This window comes from Tachyglossus aculeatus, chromosome 2 (genome assembly GCF_015852505.1).
Source record: "Tachyglossus aculeatus isolate mTacAcu1 chromosome 2, mTacAcu1.pri, whole genome shotgun sequence".
NCBI classification, from domain to species: Eukaryota; Metazoa; Chordata; class Mammalia; order Monotremata; family Tachyglossidae; genus Tachyglossus; species Tachyglossus aculeatus.
The window spans coordinates 62,985,601-63,012,771 of NC_052067.1; the positions used below are offsets into that span (position 1 = coordinate 62,985,601).

General features: G+C 44.3%; 1 protein-coding gene across 1 annotated transcript in view; it reads left to right on the top strand.

Annotated features, from left to right (window-relative positions):
* Positions 1–27,171, top strand: part of TMEM242 (transmembrane protein 242) — a 39,036-nt gene that overhangs the window by 9,262 nt on the left and 2,603 nt on the right. The window contains exons 3-4 of the mRNA XM_038762221.1: positions 4,300–4,437; positions 17,790–17,870. Of these exons, the coding sequence (XP_038618149.1) occupies positions 4,300–4,437; positions 17,790–17,849 (198 nt within the window). The 3' untranslated portion in view covers positions 17,850–17,870. The remainder of the gene's footprint in view (positions 1–4,299; positions 4,438–17,789; positions 17,871–27,171) is intronic.

The following is a 27,171-nucleotide window of genomic DNA, read 5'->3' on the forward strand; positions in this document are numbered from 1 at the left end:
GCAAATGTGTCATTTCTATATTTTACTCTCCTAAGCACTTAGTACAGTGCTCTGCCTACATTGACAATAAGTGGTCAATAAGTACGATTGAATGAATGAAGGTAAAGTAAGTCTTGCTCAATAAATACAGTTGAAGAAATGAAAGTAAGCACTCAATAAATACGAATGAATGAATGAATGCCCTTCTGGGGCCAATGGTGTCAACTTGTCCCTCCTTCCCTCCCTCTTAATACTGCTGTTAGCTTTCCCAGCTCCCTCCTGCTCCAGTATGAAAAAAATAACCCAGAAACTCCCAGGGAAGGAAGGTCGTGCTTTTTTCCTAGGGGAAATTTTGGCCCATATCCTCTGCCTTAACTATCATCTCTACGCTGATGACACCCAGATCTACATCTCTGCCCTTGCTCTCTCCCCCTCCCTCCAGGCTCGCATCTCCTCCTGCCTTCAGGACATCTCCATCTGGATGTCCGCCCGCCACCTAAAGCTCAACATGTCGAAGACTGAGCTCCTTGTCTTCCCTCCCAAACCTTGTCCTCTCCCTGACTTTCCCATCTCTGTTGACGGCACTACCATCCTTCCCGTCTCACAAGCCCGCAACCTTGGTGGCATCCTCGACTCCGCTCTCTCATTCACCCCTCACATCCAAGCCGCCACCAAAACCTGCTGGTCTCAGCTCCGCAACATTGCCAAGATCCGCCCTTTCCTCTCCATCCAAACTGCTACCCTGCTCATTCAAGCTCTCATCCTATCCCGTCTGGACTACTGCACCAGCCTTCTCTCTGATCTCCCATCCTCGTGTCTCTCTCCACTTCAATCCATACTTCATGCTGCTGCCCGGATTATCTTTGTCCAGAAACGCTCTGGGCATATTACTCCCCTCCTCAAAAATCTCCAGTGGCTACCAATCAATCTGCGCATCAGGCAGAAACTCCTCACCCTGGGCTTCAAGGCTCTCCATCACCTCGCCCCCTCCTACCTCACCTCCCTTCTCTCCTTCTACTGCCCAGCCCGCAACCTCCGCTCCTCCACCGCTAATCTCCTCACTGTACCTCGTTCTCGCCTGTCCCGCCGTCGACCCCCGGCCCACGTCATCCCCCGGGCCTGGAATGCCCTCTCTCTGCCCATCCACCAAGCTAGCTCTCTTCCTCCCTTCAAGGCCCTGCTGAGAGCTCACCTCCTCCAGGAGGCCTTCCCAGACTGAGCCCCTTCCTTCCTTTCCCCCTCGTCCCCCTCTCCATCCCCCCATCTTACCTCCTTCCCTTCCCCACAGCACCTGTATATATGTATATATGGTTGTACATATTTATTACTCTATTTATTTATTTATTTATTTATTTATTTTACTTGTACATTTCTTTCCTATTCATTTTATTTTGTTGGTATGTTTGGTTCTGTTCTCTGTCTCCCCCTTTTAGACTGTGAGCCCACTGTTGGGTAGGGACTGTCTCTTTGTGTTGCCAATTTGTACTTCCCAAGCACTTAGTACAGTGCTCTGCACATAGTAAGCGCTCAATAAATACGATTGATTGATTGATTGCCTTCCATTGTCCAAAGCCCTCTGGGGCCTTAAACTGGCCCTGAGGGGATTTTGAAAAATTCTATTTGTTAAGTACTTACTATGTGCCAGGCACTGTACTAAGCACTGGGGTAGACACAAGGTTGGACACAGTCTGTGTCCCACTTGGGACTCACAGTCTTCATCCCCATTTTACAGAAGAGGGAACTGAAGTCCAGAGAAGCGAAATGACTCACCCAAGGTCACACAGCAGACAGGTGGTGAATCTGGGATTAGAACCCAGGTCCTTCTGAAAGTGCCTGAGTGCCTGCAGTTTCTTTTGTGGGACAAACAGGGCTGGGCATCCCTGAAGTTTATTCGAAAAGCTAGAGTGAGAAACTTTAGGGATATGACCCTCGGGTCTCTCGACATTGCCTAATGAGGCAATACTATGTAAAATGTATGTGCAGACTGCAGTTTAAGGATTTTGCAGCACTGTTTTAAGGACAGGCTCAGAAGTGGGTGGTGTGTGCTGATGTGTTCTGACAGTAATCCTACTGCCAGCCCAGCAGCTGGGACTGGCCTCTCCAGTAGCTCCTTGGTGTGGCTCAAAACAGCTATATTGGGAGGGAGAGAAAATAACCAGGAAGAGTGGTGATTTTCTGCCTGTAGCTTGAAAGAAACTTGCTCTCTCCTTCCCAGCTCCTGAGGGTGTTTTGCTCTACTCTTAGGAGTCTCAAAAAAAAGGGAGTCTGTTGCATACAAATTAGGAAATTCTTCCCAAGGAAATTGAAATGTGTTGTAAAAGAAGTTAGCATTTTCCCCCTCTTAAAATAAGGTCACTGCCTAGCTGTTAGCTTGGTTTTTTTTTTTAAAAAGACTAAGATGAGACTACTTCAAAAATATGAAAATATTTAAGTCTGCCGAGGCAGTGAGCACTCCTTTACATTCTCAAAAATTTTCATAAGCTGTAATGAATAAACAGTAAAGCTCCTAGTCTAACATGTAAATCATGGCTGCTAGAATTTAAGCCCACTCTATAAAATGAAATGGAATCCATTTCTCAAATGCAATAACGTATGAGAACTTTTATGCAAAGCACTGTACTAAGCCCCTAGGAGAGTATAATAGAGTTAGTAGACACTGTCCTTGCCGTCAAGGAGCTAACAATCTAGCGGAGGAAACAAACACTAAAACAAATTACAGGTAAGCAACCAGCTATCAAAATACGTAAATAAATGCGGTGGGGAGAGGTGGGTGGAGTATCTAAGTGCCTAGGAGGTAAAGATTCAATTGCTTAGGTGTTGCAGTGGGGAAGAAAATAGCACTGTGGGCAGGGAATGTGTATGTTACATTGTTATAGTGTACTCTTCACAATTGCTTAGTACAGTGCTCTGCACACAGTAAGCACTCAATAAGTACATTTGACTAAGGGATTACTCAGGGAAGGCTTTTTGGAGATTTTTTTTGGGTATGGCTTTTCTAAGAAGCTTGTTAGGCAGGGAATGTGTCTACCAACTCTTAGGCAGGGAATGTGTCTACCAACTCTATTGTGTTGTACTCTCCCAAGCGCTTAGTACAGTGGTCTGCACACAATAAGCAGTCAATAGATAGGATTGACTGATAGGGAAAGTAGTGTTCTGCCAAATATGATGGGCGAGAAAGCTCCAAGCAGGAGGGATGCCATGTGGTCCATGGCAAAAGAGACGAGCAAGGCATCGTGAATAGGTCAGCATGAGAGGAGCAAGGATAAAGGGGAGAGAGCTAATTGAGTGTAAAAACCAGTGGTTGGGAGTTTCTGTTTGGTGAGAGAGAGGGATGGACAAAACCCTGGAATTTTTTGAGGAGTGGGGAGACGTGCTGAATGATATTTTAGAAAAATGATCTGGGCATCAAGGTGAAGGACCAACCAGAGAGGGAAGAAGCTGGAGGCAGAGTAGTCAGCAAGAAGGTTGATGGAGTAGTTGAAATGAGATGCGACAAGTGCTTGGACCAGCATGGTGACAATTTGGATGTCTGCCTACTATATTGTACTCTCCCAAGTGCTTAGTACAGAGCTCTGCACACTTAAGCTCTCAGTAAGTGCCAGTGATTGACTGGAAATGGAAAGCAACTGTTCATAATCCTTAAAATGACTGTTCTGTTTTGCCAGTTAGTACCTCATTACTTTTCTTTCACTTCTCAATCAATCAATCGTATTTCATTTAGTCATTCTTCTGGCTGATTTTCCATTTTTATATCTCCTGGATGTGGAATCAAGATCTCCACATCTCATTTAAGTTGTGGATCACCAGACTATGTACTCTAATAAAGGCCAGACCACTGCTGAGGGTAGAGGGGGAATTATGTTGCTTCTCCTGAGTCCTTAGGGTCAGTGTGTCAGACTAGACTGCAAGCTCCTTAGGGGCCGGGATTGTGCGTACCAACTCTGTTGTACTGTACTCTCCCAAGCGCTTACTACATGCTCTGCTATGCATAATTCATACATTGATTGATTGGTAACATGCTACACTTGTTGGTGTCTGGTCCCTGTAGTTTAGGCGTTGCCTGACAACTTGGAAACCTCAAAACCAAGGCAAACAAAAGGTCCCTAGGCATCAACCAGGGCTACTTGGTTCTACTCCAGCCCTCAAGAGTTTTCGGGAGGGCTTTGGAAGCCCCCTCAGCCTCTCAGGGAGTTTTGATTCTTTTGTCTCTCACTAATGCTCACTGGGGATTTATTTTAAAACAGTCTTTCTGGAAGGGATTCTCTTTCTGTCCTCTGATCTAGAGCTTGTTTTGACTTTCCCCATTTTCTCTTCCTCCAGGGAGTTACTGCCACAGCTGCCTTACCAGAGAGTGGTTCGTCACTTGCATTGCGAGCCCTGGGCTGGGGCTCCCTTTATGCATGGTGTGGAGTTGGCGTAATCAGTTTTGCAATTTGGAAAGCCCTAGGAGTTCACAGCGTGAGTACCAACCAGCCTCATTTAGACCAAGATTCTGTAATGCATCCCCAGTACATATATACTACAATATACATTTTCCCCCAAAGGTGTCTTTGGTAAGCAACACCAAAAGAGAAGGAGCATGGCCTAGTGAATGGCCTCCCCCTTATAGACTGTGAGCCCATTGTTGGGTAGGGACCATCTCTATATGTTGCCAACTTGTACTTCCCAAGCGCTTAGTACAGTGCTCTGCACACAGTAAGTGCTCAGTAAATATGATTGAATGAATGAATGAATGAATGAATGAATAGAGCAAGGGCCTGGAAGTCAGAAGGACGTGGGCTCTAATCCCACATCCGCCACTTGTCTGTTGTGTGGCCTTGGGCAAGTCATTTCACTTCTCTGTGCTTCAGTTACCTTCCTAGAACTCCCTGTAAAATGGGGATTAAGACCGTGAGCCCCATGTGGGACATGGATTGTGTCCGACCTGACCAGCTCGTACCTACCCCAGCGCTTAGTACAGTGTGAGGCACATGCTCTGTCCACTAGGAACAAAAAAGCATGAGAGCGGTAAATTCCTTTAGTAATGGATGATAAGAAGGCGATAGGGTGATAGCTAGATGAGGTAGGGTGATCAACCGATATGTTGTTTGGGTACTACGGAGGGAGTAAATACTGCTTGGATATTTTTTTTTTCTTTAAATCTGCACAAGTTTCCCCATTCCTCCAAAAACCTCCAGTGGTTGCCCACCCACTGCATCAAACAGAAACTCGTCATCATCACCTTTAAGGCCCTCAATCACTTCTCCCCCTCTTAGCTTACCTCACTAATCTTCTGATGCAACCCAGCCTATGCACTTCACTCTTAAAGCAACCTCTTTAGCAGTGTGGTGTTGTGGGTAGAGCACAGGCCTGGAAGTCAGGAGATCATAGGTTCTAATCCCAGCTCCACCACTTGTCCTCTGTGTGACCTTGGGCAAGACACTTCACTTCTCTGGACCTCAGTTACCTCATCTGTAAAATGGGGATCGAGACCGTGAGCCCCACATGGAACAGAGACTGTGTCCAATTCGATTTGCTCCCATGTGGGACAGGTGCTGTGTCCAACCTGACTAACTCGAATCTTCCCCAGTGTTTAGAACAGTGCTTGGCACATAGTAAGCACTTAACCAGTTCTGTAATCATTATTATAATGTCCTCCAACTCATCTCTGTCACCATCAACCTCTTGCTCACATCCTCCCTCTTGCCCGGAACTTCCTTCCCCTTCATATGATGATGATGATGATGATGGTATTTGTTAAGCACTTACTATGTGCCAAGCACTGTTCTAAGCACTGGGATAGATACAAGCTAATCAGGTTGTCCCACATGGGGCTCACAGTCTTAATCCCCATTTTACAGATGAGGTAACTGAGGCACAGAGAAGTTAAGTGGCTTGCCCAAGGTCACACAGGAGACAAGTGGTGGAGTTGGGATTAGATCCCAGATCCTGTGACTCCCAGCCCCATGCTCTTTCCACTAAACCACACCATTTCAGGAAAGTGAAGATCTGACAATGTCTCGTGGAAGAGGAGTGGTTGACAGTGTCACGAGCAACAGAGAGGTTGAGGAAGATCAGGATGGAGTCTAGCCCTTTGGATATGGAGAAAACAGTCTCGGGGGAGTGAAGGGATTGAAAACCAGACTGCAGAGGGTGCAGAAGAGAGGAATGGAGCAGGGAGATGGGGTGATAGCAGGAGAGGCCTATGGATAGAGAAAGGGTTGTTTTAGAATCCCCTTGTACGTGTTTGAAGGCAGAGGGGAAATAAACCTTTGGAGAAGGGGAGAAGGAAGATGGCAGCAAGGAAAGAGAGAAGAGGAAGAGCAGGTGATTTTGAGGAGCTGAGGTGGGGAGCATCAGCGGCACACATGGAGGTTGGACTTTCTAGAACAGGTGGATGATGTCTTCTTGGGAGACCTGGGAAGCAGGAGAAAAATGAGGAAACAAGAAGAGTGTGTTGAGGAGGTTAGGGGGAGACTTTAGGTAGCTAGTACCTGATGGTTTCAGTTGGACCAGCCGAGTAGTCGACGAGCTCATCAGGGGTTTGGGAGGGAGTTGGTGGGGAGATCTGGGGCTTCAGAGAGGAATTAAAGGTTTGAAAGAGCTGGTGGGGAATGTGGGTGGTGAGTCATCGAGGAAGTTGTCAAGCAGAAAGCAGAGCTGGGTTCAAGCAAGAAGGTGTGAATCTGTAGTGGGAGAAGTCAGCTCAGTACCTGGATTTCTACCAGCTGTGTTCAGCGCTCAGGAACGGAGGAAGGTGACTGGAAGTGATCGGGGCTGTGGGTTGGAGCATGATGAAGGGATAAGGGGGAGGGGTGGGGCAAGGGAGTTGAAGTAGGCAGAGTTTGAGAGTGTGTACTTCTGTGTAGTCACAGTAAGGGGAGGAACCAATCTGAGGGACAGGTGGCATAATTGTGGTGGCTGGGGAGAAGGAAAGTGGTAAGTGGGAGTTGGTGAGGCTGGAGACAGGGCGGCGTCTGATGATGACGTGATCCACCTTGTGCCCAGGCTGCGCGGGGAGTAAAAGTCAGAGGAGGAGAGGAAAAGGAGGGGGAAGCAGGCGGCTGGTGAAACTGCCAGGCCAGATGTTTCAGCTATTAAGGTGATGTGCACCTCATCACAAAATGTGAAAGTGATCTCAGGGTAAGGAATGAGGGCTTAAGATTTGTTTTCCTTTCCTTTTTTCTCTCCAGTTAAGAGTTTCATTGAGGAAGTAGCACAGTGAGTCACTTTCATCTTATGAGAGATGGTACTTTATTTTCAGACAGAACCAAATAATCCTCTGCCTGACCCTCACGTAGTTCCTTTTTTAAATGCCTAAATCTCAGTAACTCGGTAGACTTTCTGGTGCAATGCGTATGTGCTACAGCAGGCCTTGTCTTCAAGCTAGATGACTAACATGGCTTGTTGCAGGCTGGATCTTTTCCTTATTGAAATTGTTTAACCCTTTCCCATCCCAGAATGTGCACAATGTACAGTTGAAAATGCAACTGCCTTTTGGATTTCCTTCCAACTAAAGGTCAGAGGTATCCCACTGGTTAATTTTCCAAGGACACGTCTTGGGCATTTTTAAGAGGGTGCATATGAAAATGCTTTTGCATGAAAAATGCAAACTGGAAAATGCTCAGCTTTTTCAATTAGCTCTGTTAGGATCGGAAACAATGAAATCCTGGAGTGCAGTCATTTTCCAAGCTTTGAAGCTAATCTCACCTCAGCAGCACATTTGTAGCACTTAGTACAGTGCCTTGCACATAGTAAGGGCTTAATAAATACCACTGATAAATTGAGTGGGCTGAAATCTAGTGGGATGATAAGGAATCCTTTAGCAATTCCCACCACAAAAGAGAGAACACTCTTGGTAGTGAAGCCCTATTGCCTGGAACTCTTTCCCCCTTCGCATCCGGCAAACCACTGCTCTACCTGTCTTCACATCTGCACCAGAAAAAGCCTTCCTCTCACCTCCCCATCCAATTCACCTCCCATGTCAGCAATTCCCGTCACCTGAGCATTTGGCTCCACATCCACTCTTTCCCTCCCTTGGATTGTATTTATGAACATATCTTTACACTTTACTGAGGGATGTTAGGTAGTATACCCCTACCATTCAGAAGGCATTGCTGTTGGGGAGAAGAGGAAAGTATGGATTTGAGAAATGTGTAGGAAGAACCAGCAGGTCTTGGCAATAGATTGAATGTGGGAGTTGAAGGGCAGTGAGGAGTAGTGGATGACAAGGAGGTTTAGGTTTCTGGAACAGAGGGTGGTGGTTTATTGACTGAGATGGAGACGTTGGGTGGAGGAGTGGGTTTAGGGAGAATGACGAGTAGTTCAGTTTTAAATACTTTGTATTTAGAGTGGGATATCCAAGTGGAGATATCCAAGCGCTTAGTACAGTGCTTTGCACACACTAAGCGCTCAATAAATCAGAACGGAGATGTCCTGGAGACATGAGGTGGTACAGGTTTGCAGGTTTGATGAGAGTTGGATTTGGATGTCACCCATGTAGAGTGGTTGATGAAACCGTGGGAGTGGATAAACTCCTCAAGAAAAAGTCAGGGACTCAGAACACAGCCTTCTAGAATCCTCACCGTAAGGAAATGAAAGCAGAAGCTAGCCTGTGAGACTTGAGAAGCAGGAACCAGAAAGACAGAAGGAGAACCAAAAGAGCATTTGATCTTATTTTGAGAAGGGAGCGGTCTGCAGTGTCAAAAGCAGCTGAGTGATTGAGGAGGATCAGGATGGAGGTAGCCTTTTGGGTTTGGCTGTAAGGAGATCCATTTCTGACCTTAGAAAGTTATGGTTATACTGTACTCTCCTAAGCACTTAGTGCAGTGCTCTGCACACAGTAAACGCTCAGTAAATATGATTGAATGAAAGTGCGATCCTGGTGGATTGGAAACCTCACTGTAGCGGGCTGAGAAGAGAATTGGAGAGGAAATGAATGCAGCGGGTGTGGATATATCACTATTTGTTCTAACGTTTTGGTTTGATTGATTTGCTAGAAATGTTTTATTGTGCCACTTAGAAATTCAGCTAGTAATCTAGCTTCAGCATTTGATAATTAAGACTTTAGCCATAACCTTTAAGTGTTTTCTCCAGTGTGCCACATGTTTGTTCCAAGTAGATAGGAAGAAAGGTCACTGGATTGGATACATCAAAGGGCAGGACACACAGAGTTCTAGATGTAGCCAAGAATACATAAGAATGTAGCTAATTTGATCTTTGATAAGGAGAGGGTAGAGCATAAAACCATGCCATTTTTGACCAAAATGGACTGTGATTCTCAATTTAAATAATTCTGCTTTACATGCTACTGTAGGAACTGCTCTGACTTTCAGAGTTCACTCAATCTCTGCCTTATTTGGTAAAAAGTATTCCTTATTTGTAATATCCAATTCAGAATGACTCTTTGGAACATGTGTGATAATTCTGTTGTGTTGCACTCTCCCAAGTGCTTAGTACAGTGTTCTGCACATAGTAACCACTCAGTAAATACCATTGATTGAATTAGACCTTGAGAGCCAAATTTAAAGAAATGTACTCAAGTTATTTGTAAGTACAATTGAAATGCACTTGTCTACTACCAGTAGTGTCTCTGTTAGAAAGCACAATAAGCCAAATAGGAGCTCAAACTAGCCAAATTGGTCAGTAGATCCCATGGTGGGAGTCAAAATTCCAAGAACACTGATTTTTCGAGGCAAAGAAGGTAGCTGAGATGAGGCTCAAGATCAAACAGACAAATCAATGTCCAACTTGTTTTGTTGTTTTTTTTCCATTCATCGGGAAGGAACTTGTTTTTCCAGAGCAGTTATTTATCATTGTCAGTACAATGATTCTTAATCTAGACTTGTCTCTAAGTGATACACATGATCAAGAATTATAGGTTTTAATTAGAAACTCCCATTCTTTAGTCTTCCTTTAAATTGAACAGTTCTGCTAAAATGTTGCCAAAATGAAGTTACATATTGAAAATTATTCTATTCCCAAAGCACAGCAGCTTTAGACACAATATTATACTAACTAGCTGATACCATTGAAACATTCCTAGAATGTTAATGTTTTTGTCTTTCTTCTTCTCTTCTGGACTTCCTCCTTGTTCTTTCATACTCCCGTGCTCCTCTCCCCATTTTTGTCCTTTTCCTAATCTTACCAACGCTCCCCTTCTTGTTTCTCTATGCCCATCTCTTATCATCTCCTAGCAATCAACCAATCAATAGTATTTATTAAGTTCCTATGCTGTGCATGATTCCATCCTTCAAGGAGTTTACAATCTAGTGAGGTAGACACTTAATAAATTATAGGTTGGGAGAAGTAACTGAATATAAAGTTATGCACTACGTAAGTGCTTTGGGGAGGTGGGGGTGGTTAATTCTAAGTGGTTAAGTTATGTGGAAGTGCTGAAGTGTCAGTAAGGGGAAACTAGGATGAGATGAGAGATTAATCAGGGAGGAGGTGTGATTTCAGAGGGCCTTGAAAATGGGGAGGTCAAAAATCTATGTGATTTGAGATGAGACACCTGTCCTTCCACTTGGCCTCAACCTTACTTCCTGGGCATACTGTGTTATGTAGAGGCACTGAACTACCCACTATAGGATTGTTTTTGGTGCACTTGGGCACATTATTTTTATCCAGCTGTTCACTGTTTTCATCATCTGTGTGTAGTATGGTGTTGATAACTGATGGTGTGAATAGTACAAGATTTGGCATTAAAAAAGTGAGAGATGTGCAAACATCACTCTGTTGTAAGAATCTCCTGGCAAAGATTCTTTGGGAATTTTTCTTTTAATGCTACCACAGTGGCAGACCTGGCTCTGCCACTTATCTGCTGTGTGACCTTGGGCAAGTCACTTGACTATCTCCCTCAGTTCCCTTATCTGAATAATGGAGATTAAGTCCTCTTCTCCTATTTAGACTGTGAACATTTGTGGGATAGGGACTGTGTCTGACCTGATGATGTTGTATATTATCTCAGCACTTTAGTAAAGTGACTGGCACCTAGTAAGTGCTTAACAAAAACCATTAAAAAAAGTAGGGGGTTAAAGCTGACTGAATGCCTTAAATCCAATGATCAGGAGTTTCAACTTGATCAGGAGAGGAATAAGCTGCCTTTGGAGGTTTATGAGGTGTGGGAAGGTATGCGCAGAGCAATGTTTTAGAAAAATAATCCAGGCACCAGAGCGTAGTAGGGAGAGGGAAGAAGCTGCAAACAGGGATGTCAGTGAAGAGACTGATATGGCCAGTGCTTGGGCCAGCAGGGTGGCAGTTTGGATGGAGAAGAAGGGGTGGTTTTTGGAGATATTTTGAAGATAGAACCCACGGGATTTTGTGACTGACAGAATATGTGAGTTGAAAGAGAGAAATGAATCAAGGGTTCTGACCTTGTGAAAGAGGATGGTGATGTTGTCAACAGTGATGGGAAACTCGTGGGGAGGAGAGGGCTTGGGAGAGAAGAGGAGCTCATTTTTGACATGTTGAGCTTGAGGTTTCAGCTGGTCATTCAACTGGAGATGTTTTGAAGGCAGAAGAAAGTGCTAAATTGTAGAAAGGAGAGGTCGGAGGTGGTGAGAGATTTGGGACTCCTACATTCATTCATTCATTCAATCATATTTATTGAGCACTTACTGTGTGCAGAGCACTGTACTAAGCGCTTGGGAAGTACAAGTTGGCAACATATAGAGACGGTCCCTATGCAACAGTGGGCTCACAGTCTAGAAGGGGGAGACAGCTCCGCAACATTGCCAAGATCCGCCCTTTCCTCTCCATCCAAACCGCTACCCTGCTCGTTCAAGTTCTCATCCTATCCCGTCTGGACTACTGTATCAGCCTTCTCTCTGATCTCCCATCCTCATGTCTCTCCCCACTTCAGTCCATACTTCATGCTGCTGCCCGGATTGTCTTTGTCCAGAAACACTCTGGGCATGTTACTCCCCTCCTCAAAAATCTCCAGTGGCTACCAATCAATCTGCGCGTAAGGCAGAAACTCCTCAGCCTCGGCTTCAAGGGTATCCATCACCTCACCCCCTCCTACCCCACCTCCCTTCTCTCCTTCTACAGCCCACCCCGCACCCTCCGCTCCTCTGCCGCTTATCTCCTCTCCGTGCCTCGTTCTCGCCTGTTCCGCCATCGACCCCCGGCCCACGTCATCCCCCGGGCCTGGAATGCCCTCCCTCTGCCCATCTGCCAAGCTAGCTCTCTTCCTCCCTTCAAGACCCTACTGAGAGCTCACCTCCTCCAGGAGGCCTTCCCAGACTGAGCCCCTTCCTTCCTCTCCCCCTCGTCCCCCTCTCCATCCCCCTCATCTTACCTCCTTCCTCTCCCCACAGCACCTGTATATATGTATATATGTTTGTACATATTTATTACTCTATTTTTTTATTTTACTTGTACATATCTATTCTATTTATTTTATTTTGTTAGTATGTTTGGTTTTGTTCTCTGTCTCCCCCTTTTAAACTGTGAGCCCACTGTTGGGTAGGGACTGTCTCTATATGTTGCCAACTTGTACTTTGTAAGCGCTCAATAAATACGATTGATTGATTGATTGATTGAGACAGACAACAAAACATGTAGACATAGTTGGTAAATGAAGCCATGAGAGAGGATGAGCTCCCTAAGGGAGTGGATACAGATTGAGAGACCCCACCCACCCACACAGTTAGGGAATGGGAGGCAGAGTGGGAGAAGGACTAGCCAGAAGAGTAGGAGGAAAAACAGGAATAGACTGTCAGAGAAGCAGAGTGGCCTAGTGAAAAGGGCACGGGCCTGCAAGTCAGAAGGATCTGGGTTCTAATTCCCACCCTGCCACTTATCGGTTGTATGACCTTGGACAAGTCCTTTAAACTTCTGTGCCTCAGTTACTTCGTCTGCAAAATGGCATTAAGACTTTGAACCCCATGTGGGACACGGGCTGAGTCCTACCTGATTTAATTCTATCTACCTCAGCGCTTAGTAGGCGCTGTAGGCGATTTGGGAGGAATTCATGCTTGTTTTGTCAGTGAAGTAGCTGGCAAGGTCTTCAGGGGAAAGAGATGGGGGAGGCAGTGGCCCTGAAGGTTTAAGGAGGGGATTAGAATTAAGGACAGTAATAATATATTTTTTTAAATGTGTTAGCACTTATTATGGGCCAAGCACTGTACAAAGTGCTGGGGCAGATGCAAGATCTCTGTTTCTCCCTCTCTACCCCTATATATATTAATATAAATAAGTATATACATATACTTATTTATATTAATGTATGTCTCCCCCCTAGACTGTAAGCTCGTTGTAAGCAGGAAATGTGTCTGTTTATTGTTAAATTGTACTGTCCCAACCACTCAGTACAGTGCTTTGTACACAGTAAGCACTCAGGACAGTCAAATGAATGAATATGTTGCCAACTTGTACTTCCCAAGCACTTAGTACAGTGCTCTTCACACAGTAAGCGCTCAATAAATACGATTGAATGAATGAATGAATGAATGAAAAGTTTTTTTAACATTCACAGTTTAAGTAGGAGGGAGAACTGGTATTGAATCCTTATTTTACAAATGAGGAAACTGAGGCACAGAGAAACTAAGTTAAGAAGTTGGTTTCCACAAAGAGTCATGTAATATGCCATTACATTAAAACAGAAGTCCTGTTACAGTGCATAAGATGCCACCTATGTCTCCTAGTTCCATGTCTGTCATGGGCCATCAGGGACCACACCAACCATACCAGTGAGGGAGACAAAGGCACTTTAACTTACCATTCCAGATTAAAATGTTGCAGTTTGGGCAGATAATTATTCTGGAGCCAGCGGACAAGCACTCCTCTACCTGAATCTTGCTTCCAGCACGGGCCTGGGAATCAGAGGACCTGGGTTCTAATCCTGACTCTGCCACTTGCCTGCTGTATGACATTGGGCTAGTCATTAACTCCTCTGTGCCTCAGTTTCCTCCTCTGTAAAATGAGGATTTACTACCAGTTCTTCCTCCTACTTAGATTGTGAACCTCTTGTGTCTGAACCTGATTATTTACCCCAGTGGTTAGTACAGTGCTTGGCACATAGTCAGCACTTAACAAATACTATTATTATTATTATTATCATCATCAAGCAGCATGGCTAGAGAAGCAGCATGGCTCAGTGGAAAGAGCACGGGCTTTGGAGTCAGCGGTCATGGGTTCGAATTCTGGCTCTGCCACATGTCTGCCGTGTGACCTTGGGCAAGTCACTTAACTTCTCTGAGCCTCAGTTACCTCATCTGTAAATGGGGATTGACTGTGAGCCCCACGTGGGACAACCTGATCATGCTATATTCCCCCAGTGCTTAGAACAGTGCTTTGCACATAGTAAGCGCTTAACAAATGCCATCATTATTATTATTATCATACCCTCCCAAAATACTATTATTATTATGATTATCATACTCTCCCAAATGCTCAGTACAGTGCTCTGCACATGTGTTCAATAAATACCATCGATTGATAGTACTTTACAATCAATTTAAGGTAATAGTTGTGGTATTTAAATATTTATGCCAAGCACTGTGCTGGGGAAGATAAAAGATAATTAGGTCAGACATAATCCCTGTCCCACAAGGGAATCATATGCAGTTAATTGAAAAGTGCATCAGTGTACAAATATATAACTGTGAGCCCGTTGTTGGGTAGGGACCGTCTCTATATCTTGCCGACTTGTTCTTCCCAAGTGCTTAGTACAGTGCTCTGCACACAGTAAGCATTCAGTAAATACAATTGAATGAATGAATGAACTGCAAAATACAGCCCATCTACAGGAGTTTGTTTACCAGTGAAGACTAGTGCAGGAATATCAAATACATAAGAAGGGATGTGGAATCAGGCCAGGTCTTCACTGATAGGGTTAAGAGGGAGTAGATAATTTGAACCATTTTTCATATATTTTGGGCAAAAAACCCAAATGCATTGTAGACCTATAATGTAATTTATCTGAGAATCAAACTGCTGAGGACTTTACCATCCTTTATTCATTGTACTTCCAGCTACCTCTGCTGGAAGTTAGAGGAAATAAAATTTCAAATGCTTAATTTAAAGCAGGCTGTTTCTATTTCTTATTAGCATCCTTCTTTAGTTTTCTGATGTTTAAAAAAAACTTGTTGAAAGCTCCTTTTGATTCACCCTTTGGAATTTTTCATTTTTTCCAATGACAGATTTAACAACTGCCATAAAACAATTCTCTTTTGTCTACTTAAAAAAAGTCCATTCATACTAGCCCAGATCAGTACACTATCTAGATAAGAAATTTGTCTGCAACAATGACTAGAGATGTGAATGAGAATTGTTTCTGTGCACTCTTTATCCTCACCCTCCATCCTGCTTAGAAAGCCTAATAATAATAATTGTGGTACTTGTTAAGCACTTATTATGTGCCAAGCACTGTTCTAAGCATTGGGGTAGATGCAAGTTAATCAGGTTGGACACGGTTCCTGTCCCATAAGGGGCTCCCAGTCTTAATCCCCATTTTACAGATGAGGTAACTGAGGCCCAGAGAAGTTAAGTGATTTGCCCAGGGTCACACAGCAGATAAGTGGAAGAAGTGGGATTTCTTCCAGTTATCCACTACACCATGCTGGGCCCGACCTGCACCTTTGCTACTGGTGCTTGCAGGTCAAAGGTGAATTGCAATTAGGTGGGTCTCTAAATGGCACCAAAAAACAGCTGCCCTCTGGGTCATCCACCCCTATAAACATTCATGAATCCAGGACCTACATTCTTGACAATCCCCTCATTAAGTAAAACTCTTATCTCACCTTGACCAGTCCTGTGAGCTCCTGACATGGCATCGTGTTCTCTCCAGGTAATGTGCATCAACAGAAGTACATTCCCTGATTGCTTAACAGCTTTCTGTACAAAACATATTGTGGAAACAGACACATGTTATGGGAGATCTCATTGTATCAGTTTTTCTTTCCATTATCCCCCAAGAGAGCCGTTAATAATAAATTTATTGATACTTTGTGCTGAACTCACTTTTTGTGATTTCTCCTCCTCATCAGCATTTATTGAGCACCTGCTGTGTTCTGAGCCCACTAGAAGATGCTCGTTAACACTCGCAAGAAGTAAAAAACAAAGCCCCTCTTGAGGATCTTGCAGTTTAGGGTTGGCACAAATTGCACTTACACTAGGGAAATAGCAAAGCGTAGCTCATGGTGAAATAAATACTAGGCAATTAAATGCATAAATAGAAAAATATACACATGAGTGCTAAGGGTGACTGATTGGATAACACGGTATTGGGGATTAATCTGCTCTTAGAGGAATTGGCTTTTTAGGAGGTCCTAGAAATTGGGGAGGGGACATGGTTTGGCAGATTTGAGGGAAGGGGGAAAGACATGTGCAGTGGCTTGGGCCTGGACTAGTTGAGAGCATCGGGAGGGTTATCTTTCCTACCTGCAGGGTGAAGAAATGACTCCTTTTATTTGTCTTGAACCCTCTGTGTGACTCTACATTCTTACTTAGTATAGCACTGTGTCCACAGTGGGGATTTAGTAAATACAGTTGATGTTGATTCCTCTCACACAGCTTCCAACTGTGCTTCTTACTTTTTGGATTTACAATATTGTTATTCTTCAAGGCCTCATCACCTTCCATAGTCTTCATGATTCTGTATACTTTGAATCCCACCACATGGCCTAGTGGACGGAGCATGGACCTGGGAGTCAGCAGGTTATGGGTTCTAATCCTGACTCTGACACTTGTCTGCTGTGTGGCCTTGGGCAAGTCACTTTACTTCTCTGGGTTTCAGTTTCCCTCATCTGTAAAATGGGGATTGAGACTGTGAGCCCCATATGGAACAGGGACTCTGTCTAACCCAATTGTATTATTATTATTATTAGTAATAATAATAATAATAATCTTGGTACTTGCTAAGCGCTTACTATGTGCCAAGCACTGTTCTAAGTGCTAGGATTGATACAAGTTAATCAGGTTGGACACAGTCTCTGTCCCATATGAGGCTGACACTCTTAATTCCCATTTTTTTACAAATGAGGTAACTGAGGCACAGAGGAAGTGAAGTGACTTGCCCAAGGTCACAAAGACAAGTGGTGGAGCAGGGATTAGAACCCAAGACCTTTTTGCTCCCAGGCCCATGATCTATCCACTATACCATGCCTGTATCCACCCCATGCGCTTAGTACATAGTTCTAAGCTTATAGTAAATGCTTAATAAATGCCACAATTATTATTATTAAATACCAATCCAACTTCCATATTTCTAGACAGAATGGTTCTTGTCCGATCTGTTTTTGTAGAGAAGCTGCTCCATCTCCATGATGATTTCTGTTGCCCTCTGCTTCCATTCCATCCTTTCTAAGGTGCTGTACTGCATTGAATATTCCCAGGGCTGCTGGTTATATGAAACAGAAAAGTCATCTTTTCTTTTTCTCTCTCTACCCCTCCTGATGGTGCCTAGCATTTGTGTTGGCCTTTTTCCCTGCTGATCCTGCACATAGTAAGTGCCCTGTGAATACCATTGATTGCCCCTCGAAAAACAATTGAACAACACACCTCTCCCATCTGAACCAGTGCTATCTGAACAATGCTCATCTGGATGACAGGAAGCCAGGAAGGGCACACCAGTCTGTTTTCATTCTTTCATCCAATTGTATTAAGTGCTTACTGTGTGCCCAGCACTGTACTAAGCGCTTGGGAGAGTACAATACAACACTACGGACAGAGCAGGCAAGAGATTCTCTAAGACCCCTTCGTTCATAGATGTGGTCTCGTCGACGGGACATTGCTTTTGAATCCCAAGCCAATTCTGTTGTTATACTGATCTAATGATTTCAAGTCAATTAAAGAGTTTAATGGTTCTCACGTTTTATCATTTGTAGGAGAGAACTGAAGGGCTGCCTGCCAGATGGTCAATGAAGCAGGCTGACTTGAGTTCATAGAAAGAAAAAGACTAAGTTCAAGTGAGTTACTCTGACATAGTAAGCGCTTAATAAATTCCACAATTATTATTCAGTACCAACTCAACTTCCATATTTCTAGACAGAATGGTCCTTGTCTATTAACTGATACAAAGACTATTAACTGATAAAGTGCTTTCTCTTGAACCTGGCTCAAAGTCTGTATGAGACTAGTAGCGGTCCTAGAGAAAATGAAAAGTTACACACACATACACAGAGTGAATTTAAATGCTGTAGTTAGTAGAGAGTATAAATAGTATTTGAATAACCATTGGTTGCATTGAACTGTACTAAGTGATATGTTTCTGGCTTACACACCTAATGGGAGCTTACACTACAATTATTCTTTCATCTTCAAGCAGAAATCATTGTGAAAGACTCTTTTCCAAGGTGCTTTGCATAATTCTTATTATAAACTAGGTATCTTCTACATGGCTTCTTTGCTTCTTAGTGCTAGCCCTCTGGAATTGGTTTTTTCTCTTTAAAAAAGAGAAACTTTGTTTGGAACACTTTCTTTTGCCTTTAAAGCAAAAAATAACCTAAGGATTGTTTATGCAGACTCTGTAACTAATAGACAGTGTTATCTGTTAAAATATTTATTTTACCCTAGCAATATTGCTTAATATGGCTTTAAAAATTCAGAGAAAAATGCTTTATATGGGAATCTGACCTTTCAATAGCGGGTGCAAGTAACTTTTTGACATAGATCTGATTGCTTTCCACAGTTATCCATGAAACCACCATCTTAAGATGAATAATGAACCCAACAAGTGAGTAAAAGCATGAAGACTGGTGAGAGCCTAGTGGAACTTCTAGGTTGTCAGACAAGTGGCAGAAGCAGCATGTCCTAGTGGATAGGCCTGGGAGTCAAAAGAACCTGAGCCCTAATCCTGGCTCCGCCACTTGTCTGCCGTGTAACCTGGGGCAAGTCACTTCACTTCTCTCTGCCTCAGTTACCGCATTTGTAAATTGGGGATTAAAACTGTGAACCCCATGTGCGACATGGACCATGTCCAACCTGATTTCCTTGTATCCACCCCAGTGTTTAGTACATTGCCTGGCACATAGTAAGCGCTCAACAAATACCATTTTTATTATTATGGGAGAGCTTTAGATCAAAGAAAAGAGGCTCTCAAAGTAGGATGGAAGGTTCATATTTGGGAAGGATGGGGGGATACAGGAAGACTGACAGAAACAGTTGATGGTGGCTGCTTCTGAATAATTGGGAGGAGCAATCTGAATAGCATTTTCCCTCTTCCTCATTGCTTTCACTGCAGTCCTAATCCTCTCCTTATACCCCTCCCGGGAACATACTTGAAGTTCACATTCTGATTACAATCTGCCAGAATGCCCCTTATAACATCTTGTCTACTTGTTTTGTTGTGTTGTCTGTCTCCCCCTTCTAGACTGTGAGCCCCTTGTTGGGTAGGGACCATCTCTATATGTTGACGATTTGTACTTCCCAAATGCTTAGTACAGTGCTCTGCACACAGTAAGTGCTCAATAAATACGATTGAATGAATGAATGAACATCCTCTTACTGTAATTCTTGGTGCACATGGCCTAGTGGATAAAGCACGGCCCAGGAGTCAGAAGGACCTGGGTTCTAATCCTGGTCTGCCACTTGTCTGCTGTGGGACCTTGGGCAAGTCACTTCACGTCTCTCCTCCTCAGTTCCCTCACCTGTAAAATGGGATTGAGAGGGTAAACACTACATGGGACAGGGGCTGTGTCCAACCCGATTACCTTGTATCTACCTCAGCACTTAGTACAGTGCCTGGCCCATAGTAAGAGCTTAACAAGTACCACAATTATGATTATTCTTATTATTGGTAGACCTTACCAGAAATCACCAAATCATCACGATCTTCCTAAAACTGTTTCACCATCTCCCGGTAAGAGCAGCAGGATAGTGACAGTATGGTTGAATTCATTTTAAAAACTAGAAGTAGTGAAACCGTTTTTTTCCATGAAGGAGTCAGTTTGTGGAAATTTTCCCAAATACTCCTAAATGCTTCCCCTCTGCCCCTACAATAGCCTTATTTTAGAAGTAGAACTGAGCCTCAACCATTTTTGGAGCTGGAATGTGCGACAATTAATAGAAAAGATAAACTGAGTCATAAAGGTCCTTTTCTCATGCTGCCTGCTGTAAATCAGCTTTTATCACCTTGGGAATAGACATTATCTTTCTGCCACAGTAAAAAGGCCCTAATAATTCATGACGAATGTCCATTTGGTTTATTCTTGGGGTTTTCATAACTGGTATCCAGGAAATGGTACATACTAGGGGAATGACATCTAGGGAGATGAGAATGGACAAGCTAGTAGAAGATTTTACCATAAAAATGGTGAGGGGTTTACTTTTCTCCTAAATTTCTTTTCAGAAATTACCCACTGATTCTTAAGTGAAATATGGACAGTGTTTTATCCACCCCATGTCTACTGTGTGACCTTGGGCGACTCACTTCACTTCTCTGTGCTTTTGCTTCAGTTCCCTCATCTGTAAAATGGGGATTAAGATTGTGAACCATAAGTGGGACAGGGATTCTGTGTCCAACCTGATTTGCTTGTATCCACCCCAGCTCTTAGTACAGTGCCTGGATCATAGTAAGCGCTTAACAAAATACCACAGTTATGAGAATTAGAACTACAAGCAACCTAACAGAGTATACACTTTTTCTTAGTTTGAATTATTTTTCAGATCATCATTGTCAGATGCTAATCTCTCTGTGCTTCAGTGTATTTATCTGTATTCATTCATTCATTCATTCAATCGTATTTATTGAGCACTTACTGTATGCAGAGCACTGTACTAAGTGCTTGGGAAGTACAAGTTGGCAACATATAGAGACAGTCCGTACCTAACAGTGGGCTCACAGTCTAGAAGGGGGAGACAGAGAACAAAACAAAACATATTAACAAAATAAAATAAATAGAATAAATATGTACAAGTAAAATAAATAAATAAATAAATATAGTAATAAATACGTACAAACATGTATACATATATACAGGTGCTGTGGGGAAGGGAAGGAGGAAAGGCGGGGGGAATAGAGAGGGGGAGGAGGGGGCTCAGTCTGGGAAGGCCTCCTGGAGGAGGTGAGCTCTCAGTAGGGCCTTGAAGGGAGGAAGAGAGCTAGCTTGGTGGATGTGGGGAGGGAGGGCATTCCAGGCCAGGGGGATGACGTGGGCCGGGGGTCGACAGTGGGACAGGCGAGAACGAGGCACGGTGAGGAGATTAGTGGCGGAGGGTGCGGGCCAGGCTGTAGAAGGAGAGAAGGGAGGTGAGGTAGGAGGGGGCGAGGTGAGGTAGGAGGGGGCGAGGTGATGGAGAGCCTTGAAGCCGAGGGTGAGGAGTTTCTGCCTGATGCGTAGGTTGATTGGTAGCCACTGGAGATTTTTGAGGAGGGTAGTAACATGCCCAGAGCGTTTCTGGACAAAGACAATCCGGGCAGTGGCGTGAAGTATGGATTGAAGTGGGGAGAGACAGGAGGATGGGAGATCGGAGAGGAGGCTGATACAGTAATCTAGATGGGATAGGATGAGAGCTTGAACGAGCAGGGTAGCAGTTTGTATGGACAGGAAAGGGCAGATCTTGGCAATGTTGCGGAGCTGAGACCGGCAGGTTTTGGTGACGGATTGGATGTGAGGGGTGAATGAGAGAGCGGAGTCGAGGATGACACCACGTTTGCGGGCTTGTGAGACGGGAAGGATGGTAGTGCCGTCAACAGTGATGGGTAAGTCAGGGAGAGGGCAGGGTTTGGGAGGGAAGACGAGTTCAGTCTTGGACATGTTGAGTTTTAGGTGGCGGGCAGACATCCAGATGGAGATGTCCTGAAGGCAGGAGGAGATGCGAGCCTGGAGGGAGAGAGAGCAGGGGCAGAGATGTAGATTTGGGTGTCATCAGCGTAGAGATGATAGCTGAAGCCGTGAGAGCGAATGAGGTCACCAAGGGAGTGAGTGTAGATAGAGAACAGAAGGGGACCAAGAACAGAACCTTGAGGAACCCCTACAGTAAGGGGATGGGAGGGGGAGGAGGAGCCTGCAAAGGAGACTGAGAATGAATGACTGGAGAGATAAGAGGAGAACCAGGAGAGGACGGAGTCTGTGAAGCCAAGGTTGGATGATAGCGTGTTGAGGAGAAGGGGGTGGTCCACAGTGTCGAAGGCAGCTGAGAGGTCGAGGAGGATTAGGATGGAGAATGAGCTGTTGGATTTGGCAAGCAGGAGGTCATTGGTGACCTTTGAGAGGGCAGTTTCCGTGGAATGTAGGGGACAGAAGCCAGATTGGAGGGGGTCGAGGAGAGAGTTGGTGTTGAGGAATTCGAGGCAGCGTGTGTAGACGACTCGTTCAAGGAGTTTGGAAAGGAATGGTAGGAGGGAGATGGGGCGATAACTAGAAGGTGAAGTGGGGTCAAGAGAGGGTTTTTTAGGATGGGAGAGACATGGGCATGTTTGAAGGCAGAGGGGAAGGAACCAGTGGAGAGTGAGCAGTTGAAGATGGAAGTTAAGGACGGGAGAAGGGACGGAGCGAGAGATTTCATGAGATGAGAGGGAATGGGGTCAGAAGCACAGGTGGCCGGAGTAGCACGTGAGAGGAGGGAGGAGAGCTCTTCTGAGGATACTGCTGGGAAGGATGGGAGAGTAGCGGAGAGCGTTGAGAGCCGGGGGGTTGGAGAAGAGGGGGGAGTGACTTTGGGGAGGTCAGACCTGATGGATTTAATTTTATTAATGAAGTAGGAGGCCAGATCGTTGGGAGTGAGGGAAGGAGGAGGGGGAGGAACCGGGGGCCTGAGAAGGGAGTTGAATGTACGGAAGAGCTGACGGGGATGATGGGCATGGGTGTCAGTAAGGAGGAGAAATAGTTTTGTCTGGCAGAGGAGAGGGCTGAGTTAAGGCAGGAAAGGATAAACTTGAAGTGAACGAGGTTGGCATGGTGTTCAGACTTTCGCCAGCAGCGTTCAGCAGTTCGAGCATAAGAACGAAGGAGGCGGACAGTGGCAGTGATCCAGGGCTGTGGGTTAGTGGTACAAGAGCGGCGAAGGGAAAGGGGAGCGAGTGAGTCTAGCTGAGCAGAAAGGGTAGAGTTGAGAGCAGTAACCTGATCATCAAGACTGGGTAGAGAGGAAACAGAGACGAGATGGGGTGTGAGGCGCTCAGACAGATGGATGGGGTCAAGAGAGCGGAGATCTCTGTGAGGGACTAATATGGATTTACAGGGGAAAGGAGTGTGAGTGAGGAGGCAGGTGAGAAGATTATGATCAGAGAGAGGGATTTCAGAGTTGGTGAAGGTGGAGACAGTGCAGCGGTAGGAGATGATGAGGTCGAGGGTGTGACCAAGTTGGTGAGTGGGCGAGGTGGGGTGGAGCAAGAGGTTGGCAGCGTCAAGGAGAGATAGAAGGCGGGCGGCGGAGGAGTCACTAGGGATATTCATGAGGATGTTGAAGTCTCCGAGGATCAGAGTGGGCATGGAAAAGGAGAGAAGAAGGTGAGGAAGGGGTCAAAATCGTTAATGAAATTGGAGGTGGGGCCGGGTGGGCAGTAGATGATGGCTACAAGAATCTGGAAGGGGTGGTAGAGGCGAATAATGTGGGCTTCAAAGGAAGGAAAGGGAAGGGGGAGGAGGGATCTGTAATGAATAGAATAGCACACGCCTACCTTCAGGAGGTATGAAGAGCTTAGTGTTTGCTGTTTCAAATTAGGAAAGTGACAACTTCTCTGTGCCTCAGTTCCTTCATCTGTAAAGTGGGGATTAAGACTGTGAGCCCCACGAGGGAAATGGACTCTGTGCAACCTGATTAATTTGTATCTACCCCCATCGCTTAGTACAGTGCCTGGCACATAGTAAGCACTTAAATACCATTAAGAAAAAGTGAGGGAGGCTTCAAAAACAGTCCAATGCAGAGGTGAGATCAGAAGAGGAGTAAATAACAGCAACTAGTCATTGTCAAAGGCAGTAAAGATGAATGATGTGGGATTCAGAAGAGGGTCTAGACAGAGCGAAAACAACATTGAGAAGTGAGGAGCAGGCTGACTTCCCTCCCTTCCCCGAGAGACCCGACGAGTGAGTGAAGATTGAGGCCCCTTTGAGAGAGCGCAGCAGTGGACACTGTCATCAGGTGAAAGCCCAGCAACAAGTTGAGAATTAATTCATTCATTCGTATTTATTGAGCACCTACTGTGAGCAAAGCACTGTACTAAGTGCTTGGGAGAGTACAATATAACAACAGACACATTCCTGACAGTTTGCCCATGATGGAGCAGGCAGTGTAGAATGGAATTAATTCTGGGTGAGGAGGACTCAAGGAGGTAGTGATTCGAGATGGAAGTGTGAGGTGCCAGTGCGTTTTGCAGGGAGGGAAGGCAAGGGAGAGGGACCTAATGAGCATGGGAAAGTTGAGAACAAGGCACAGTTTGAGGGCAGGTGTGGGTGTTGTGGAAGAAGAAAGTGGATAAGTAAGAGGGAGAGCTACTGAAGCACTTGAAAGTCAGTGGCAAAGTGCTTGATGTGGAGAGGAATTAGGTTGTGGAAGAGTGAAGTACATTAACAGAAATTATACACTAAAAAAATGGTCCAGATAGTAGTGTGAGCTGTGGATGGAAGAGGGGAGAGTCTGGAGGCTGGGAAGCCAGTGAGGAGGCTGAAGAGAAGGGGGACACCCAGAGGTATGTGTTGAGAGGTGGAAGAGGAGCCAGCAAATGAGACAAAGGAGCAGGGAGATGAGAGAACCGTACTGGTAAAACCAAGGCTGAAAAACATTTCAGGAGAAAGGAGCAGCCATGTGTTCCAGGAATATTAGGACAGAGTAGAGTCCAATAGATTTGGCAAAGAAAAGCTCACCTCAAATACTTTGGGTTTATGGTGTCCATTGGTGGCCATTATTCTTGCAGGTGCCCTATGTCAGTTCTCCAGGTAGGCAGTTGATTGATTATCCTGCCTCTTTCTTTTTCCACAACTGTCCTTCATGGGAAGGTAATGTTGCAGCCAATGAGCATCTTTCCGTGAAATAAGAATATGTCATATTCTCTAGGACAGAAGGGAAGAATAGATGTCCATTACTATTTTCATATTAGAGTTCTATTTATAAGTTGCAGTTTTTTCTTCTCTTCAAGATTGCAAGGTTTCAGTAATTTGCTAAGAAAAGACTTGCATAAGAATTGCAAAAAAAATGTAAGTTCCAAAGCTCAACTGCTAAAAATCATTTTGATCAAAATGTTATTTAATAGTATCAACAGTGTAGCTAACCTTGTCACTCACTTGAAACATTAATTTTCTGCAATCAGTGATTATAATATTCTGATAATTTGAGCATGGTAGAAGTTCCAATTTAGGGGAGAGACTGCATTCCGCCATAAAGATCCATCCACTCAAAGTTTGTCAAATACATCTCTTTTTAAAGCAAGTAAAAGGAGTGGCCTTTCTCCCCATTGTGCTTAAAATGAATTAATAATTAGGGACTTACTACTTAGCATATTATTTATAGAACGTCTTCTTTTGACTCCCCTCTTGATGATCTTATTGTCAGAGCTGTCAGTGGCCATGACGAATAATGCGACTGGAATAAGGACAGGTACAACCCAACCAAATACAAGAAAGACCTCTAGACTGTAAGCTCATTGTGGGCAGGGAATGTGTCTGTTATACTGTACTCTCCCAAGCACTTAGTACAGTGCTTTGCATACAGTAAGCGCTCAATAACCTCGATTAACTGACTCACAATTCAGCTCTGAACAAAATCAAATCAGCATTCTTATCTGCACACAATAGGAAGTGGTGAGGGAAAACTGATCAAAGGATAAGACAGCCATACCCTATTCCACTGCCAGTCAGTGTAGCAGTTGAGCCATCTTCATTTCCCACTGAAAGCAATATAAGCACTTTCAGCGGTCCAAGGACTAAAATAGAAAATGAGTGATTACAGAAATCTGAGCTGTCTATTGTTATAGATCAGATATTGAAAGGAACTCATGTGTGAAAATCTAGTTCCAGATTTACTTGATAGAGAAGCCCTTCTTTTTGTATTTTAATCTGAGCAGACACACAAGCACTGGCTGTAATGGAGCAATACTAGATTTTTTTTTCCTGTGTGACATTGTCAGCAGCACACATTAAAGACATCATTAAATGGAAGTTGCTTTTAGGTGCTCTCATTTTTGCCAGCTGAGGTGGGATCATTAGGTTAAAATAGAAAAGAAAATAACAGTGATCTGTAGCTATTAGAGATTATTTAATGCAGTAAAGTATATGATTAGCTTTTAAAAAGAAGTCTGACAGTCAGAGGTAGAACAGTTACTGTAATTTCTTTGGCAGGAAAAGGCAGCATCACTAAATTTTGCAGTTGCTAAAAATAAAGCTCAACTGAGCGAAATCACTTTAGAGAACTGCCTCTGGGAACTGAGTATTTTGGGATACTAAATCAAGGAATGGGTTATGAATTGTTCATATAGGTCCAGGTCTTAATACATGCTAGCAAAAGCCCCGAGACAGGAAAAAAAAACAAAATTCCAATCCAACCACCTCCACATCCTTCACACTTTGGAGGGATTGTAGAATAGGACCCATTCACTCTGTTTACTTCCCTGTTGAGAGGGGGGTAAAAATAAGTTTTGAAATGTATGCCCTGAAGTTACTTAGGCTAATAAAAATTGAACATTTGAATGATTACTTCCAAAGATTGACTTTTTCAAAGTATTACCTATTAACTTTTATTTTTAAATCAATTACCTTTAGACTCTAGCGAGAGTGGGATTGAAAATAAAAGTATTTTTATAATGTGTACATTTAGAAACAGAGAGGATTGGGATTGTATATCAGGCAGAAACTCCTCACCCTCGGCTTCAAGGCTCTCCATCACCTCGCCCCCTCCTACCTCACCTCCCTTCTCTCCTTCTACAGCCCAGCCCACACCCTCCTCTCCTCTGCCGCTAATCTCCTCACTGTGCCTCGTTCTCGCCTGTCCCACCGTCTACCCCCGGCCCACATCATCCCCCTGGCCTGGAATGCCCTCCCTCCCCTCATCTGCCAAGCTAGCTCTCTTCCTCCCTTCAAGGCCCTACTGAGAGCTCACCTCCTCCAGGAGGCCTTCCCAGACCGAGCCCCCTCCTTCCTCTCCCCCTCCTCCTCCTCTCCATCCCCTCCGCCTTACCTCCTTCCCTTCCCCACAGCACCTGTATATATGTATATATGTTTGTACGTATTTATTACTCTTTTTATTTATTTATTTTACTTGTACATATCTATTCTATTTATTTTATTTTGTTAATATGTTTGGTTTTGTTCTCTGTCTCCCCCTTCTAGACTGTGA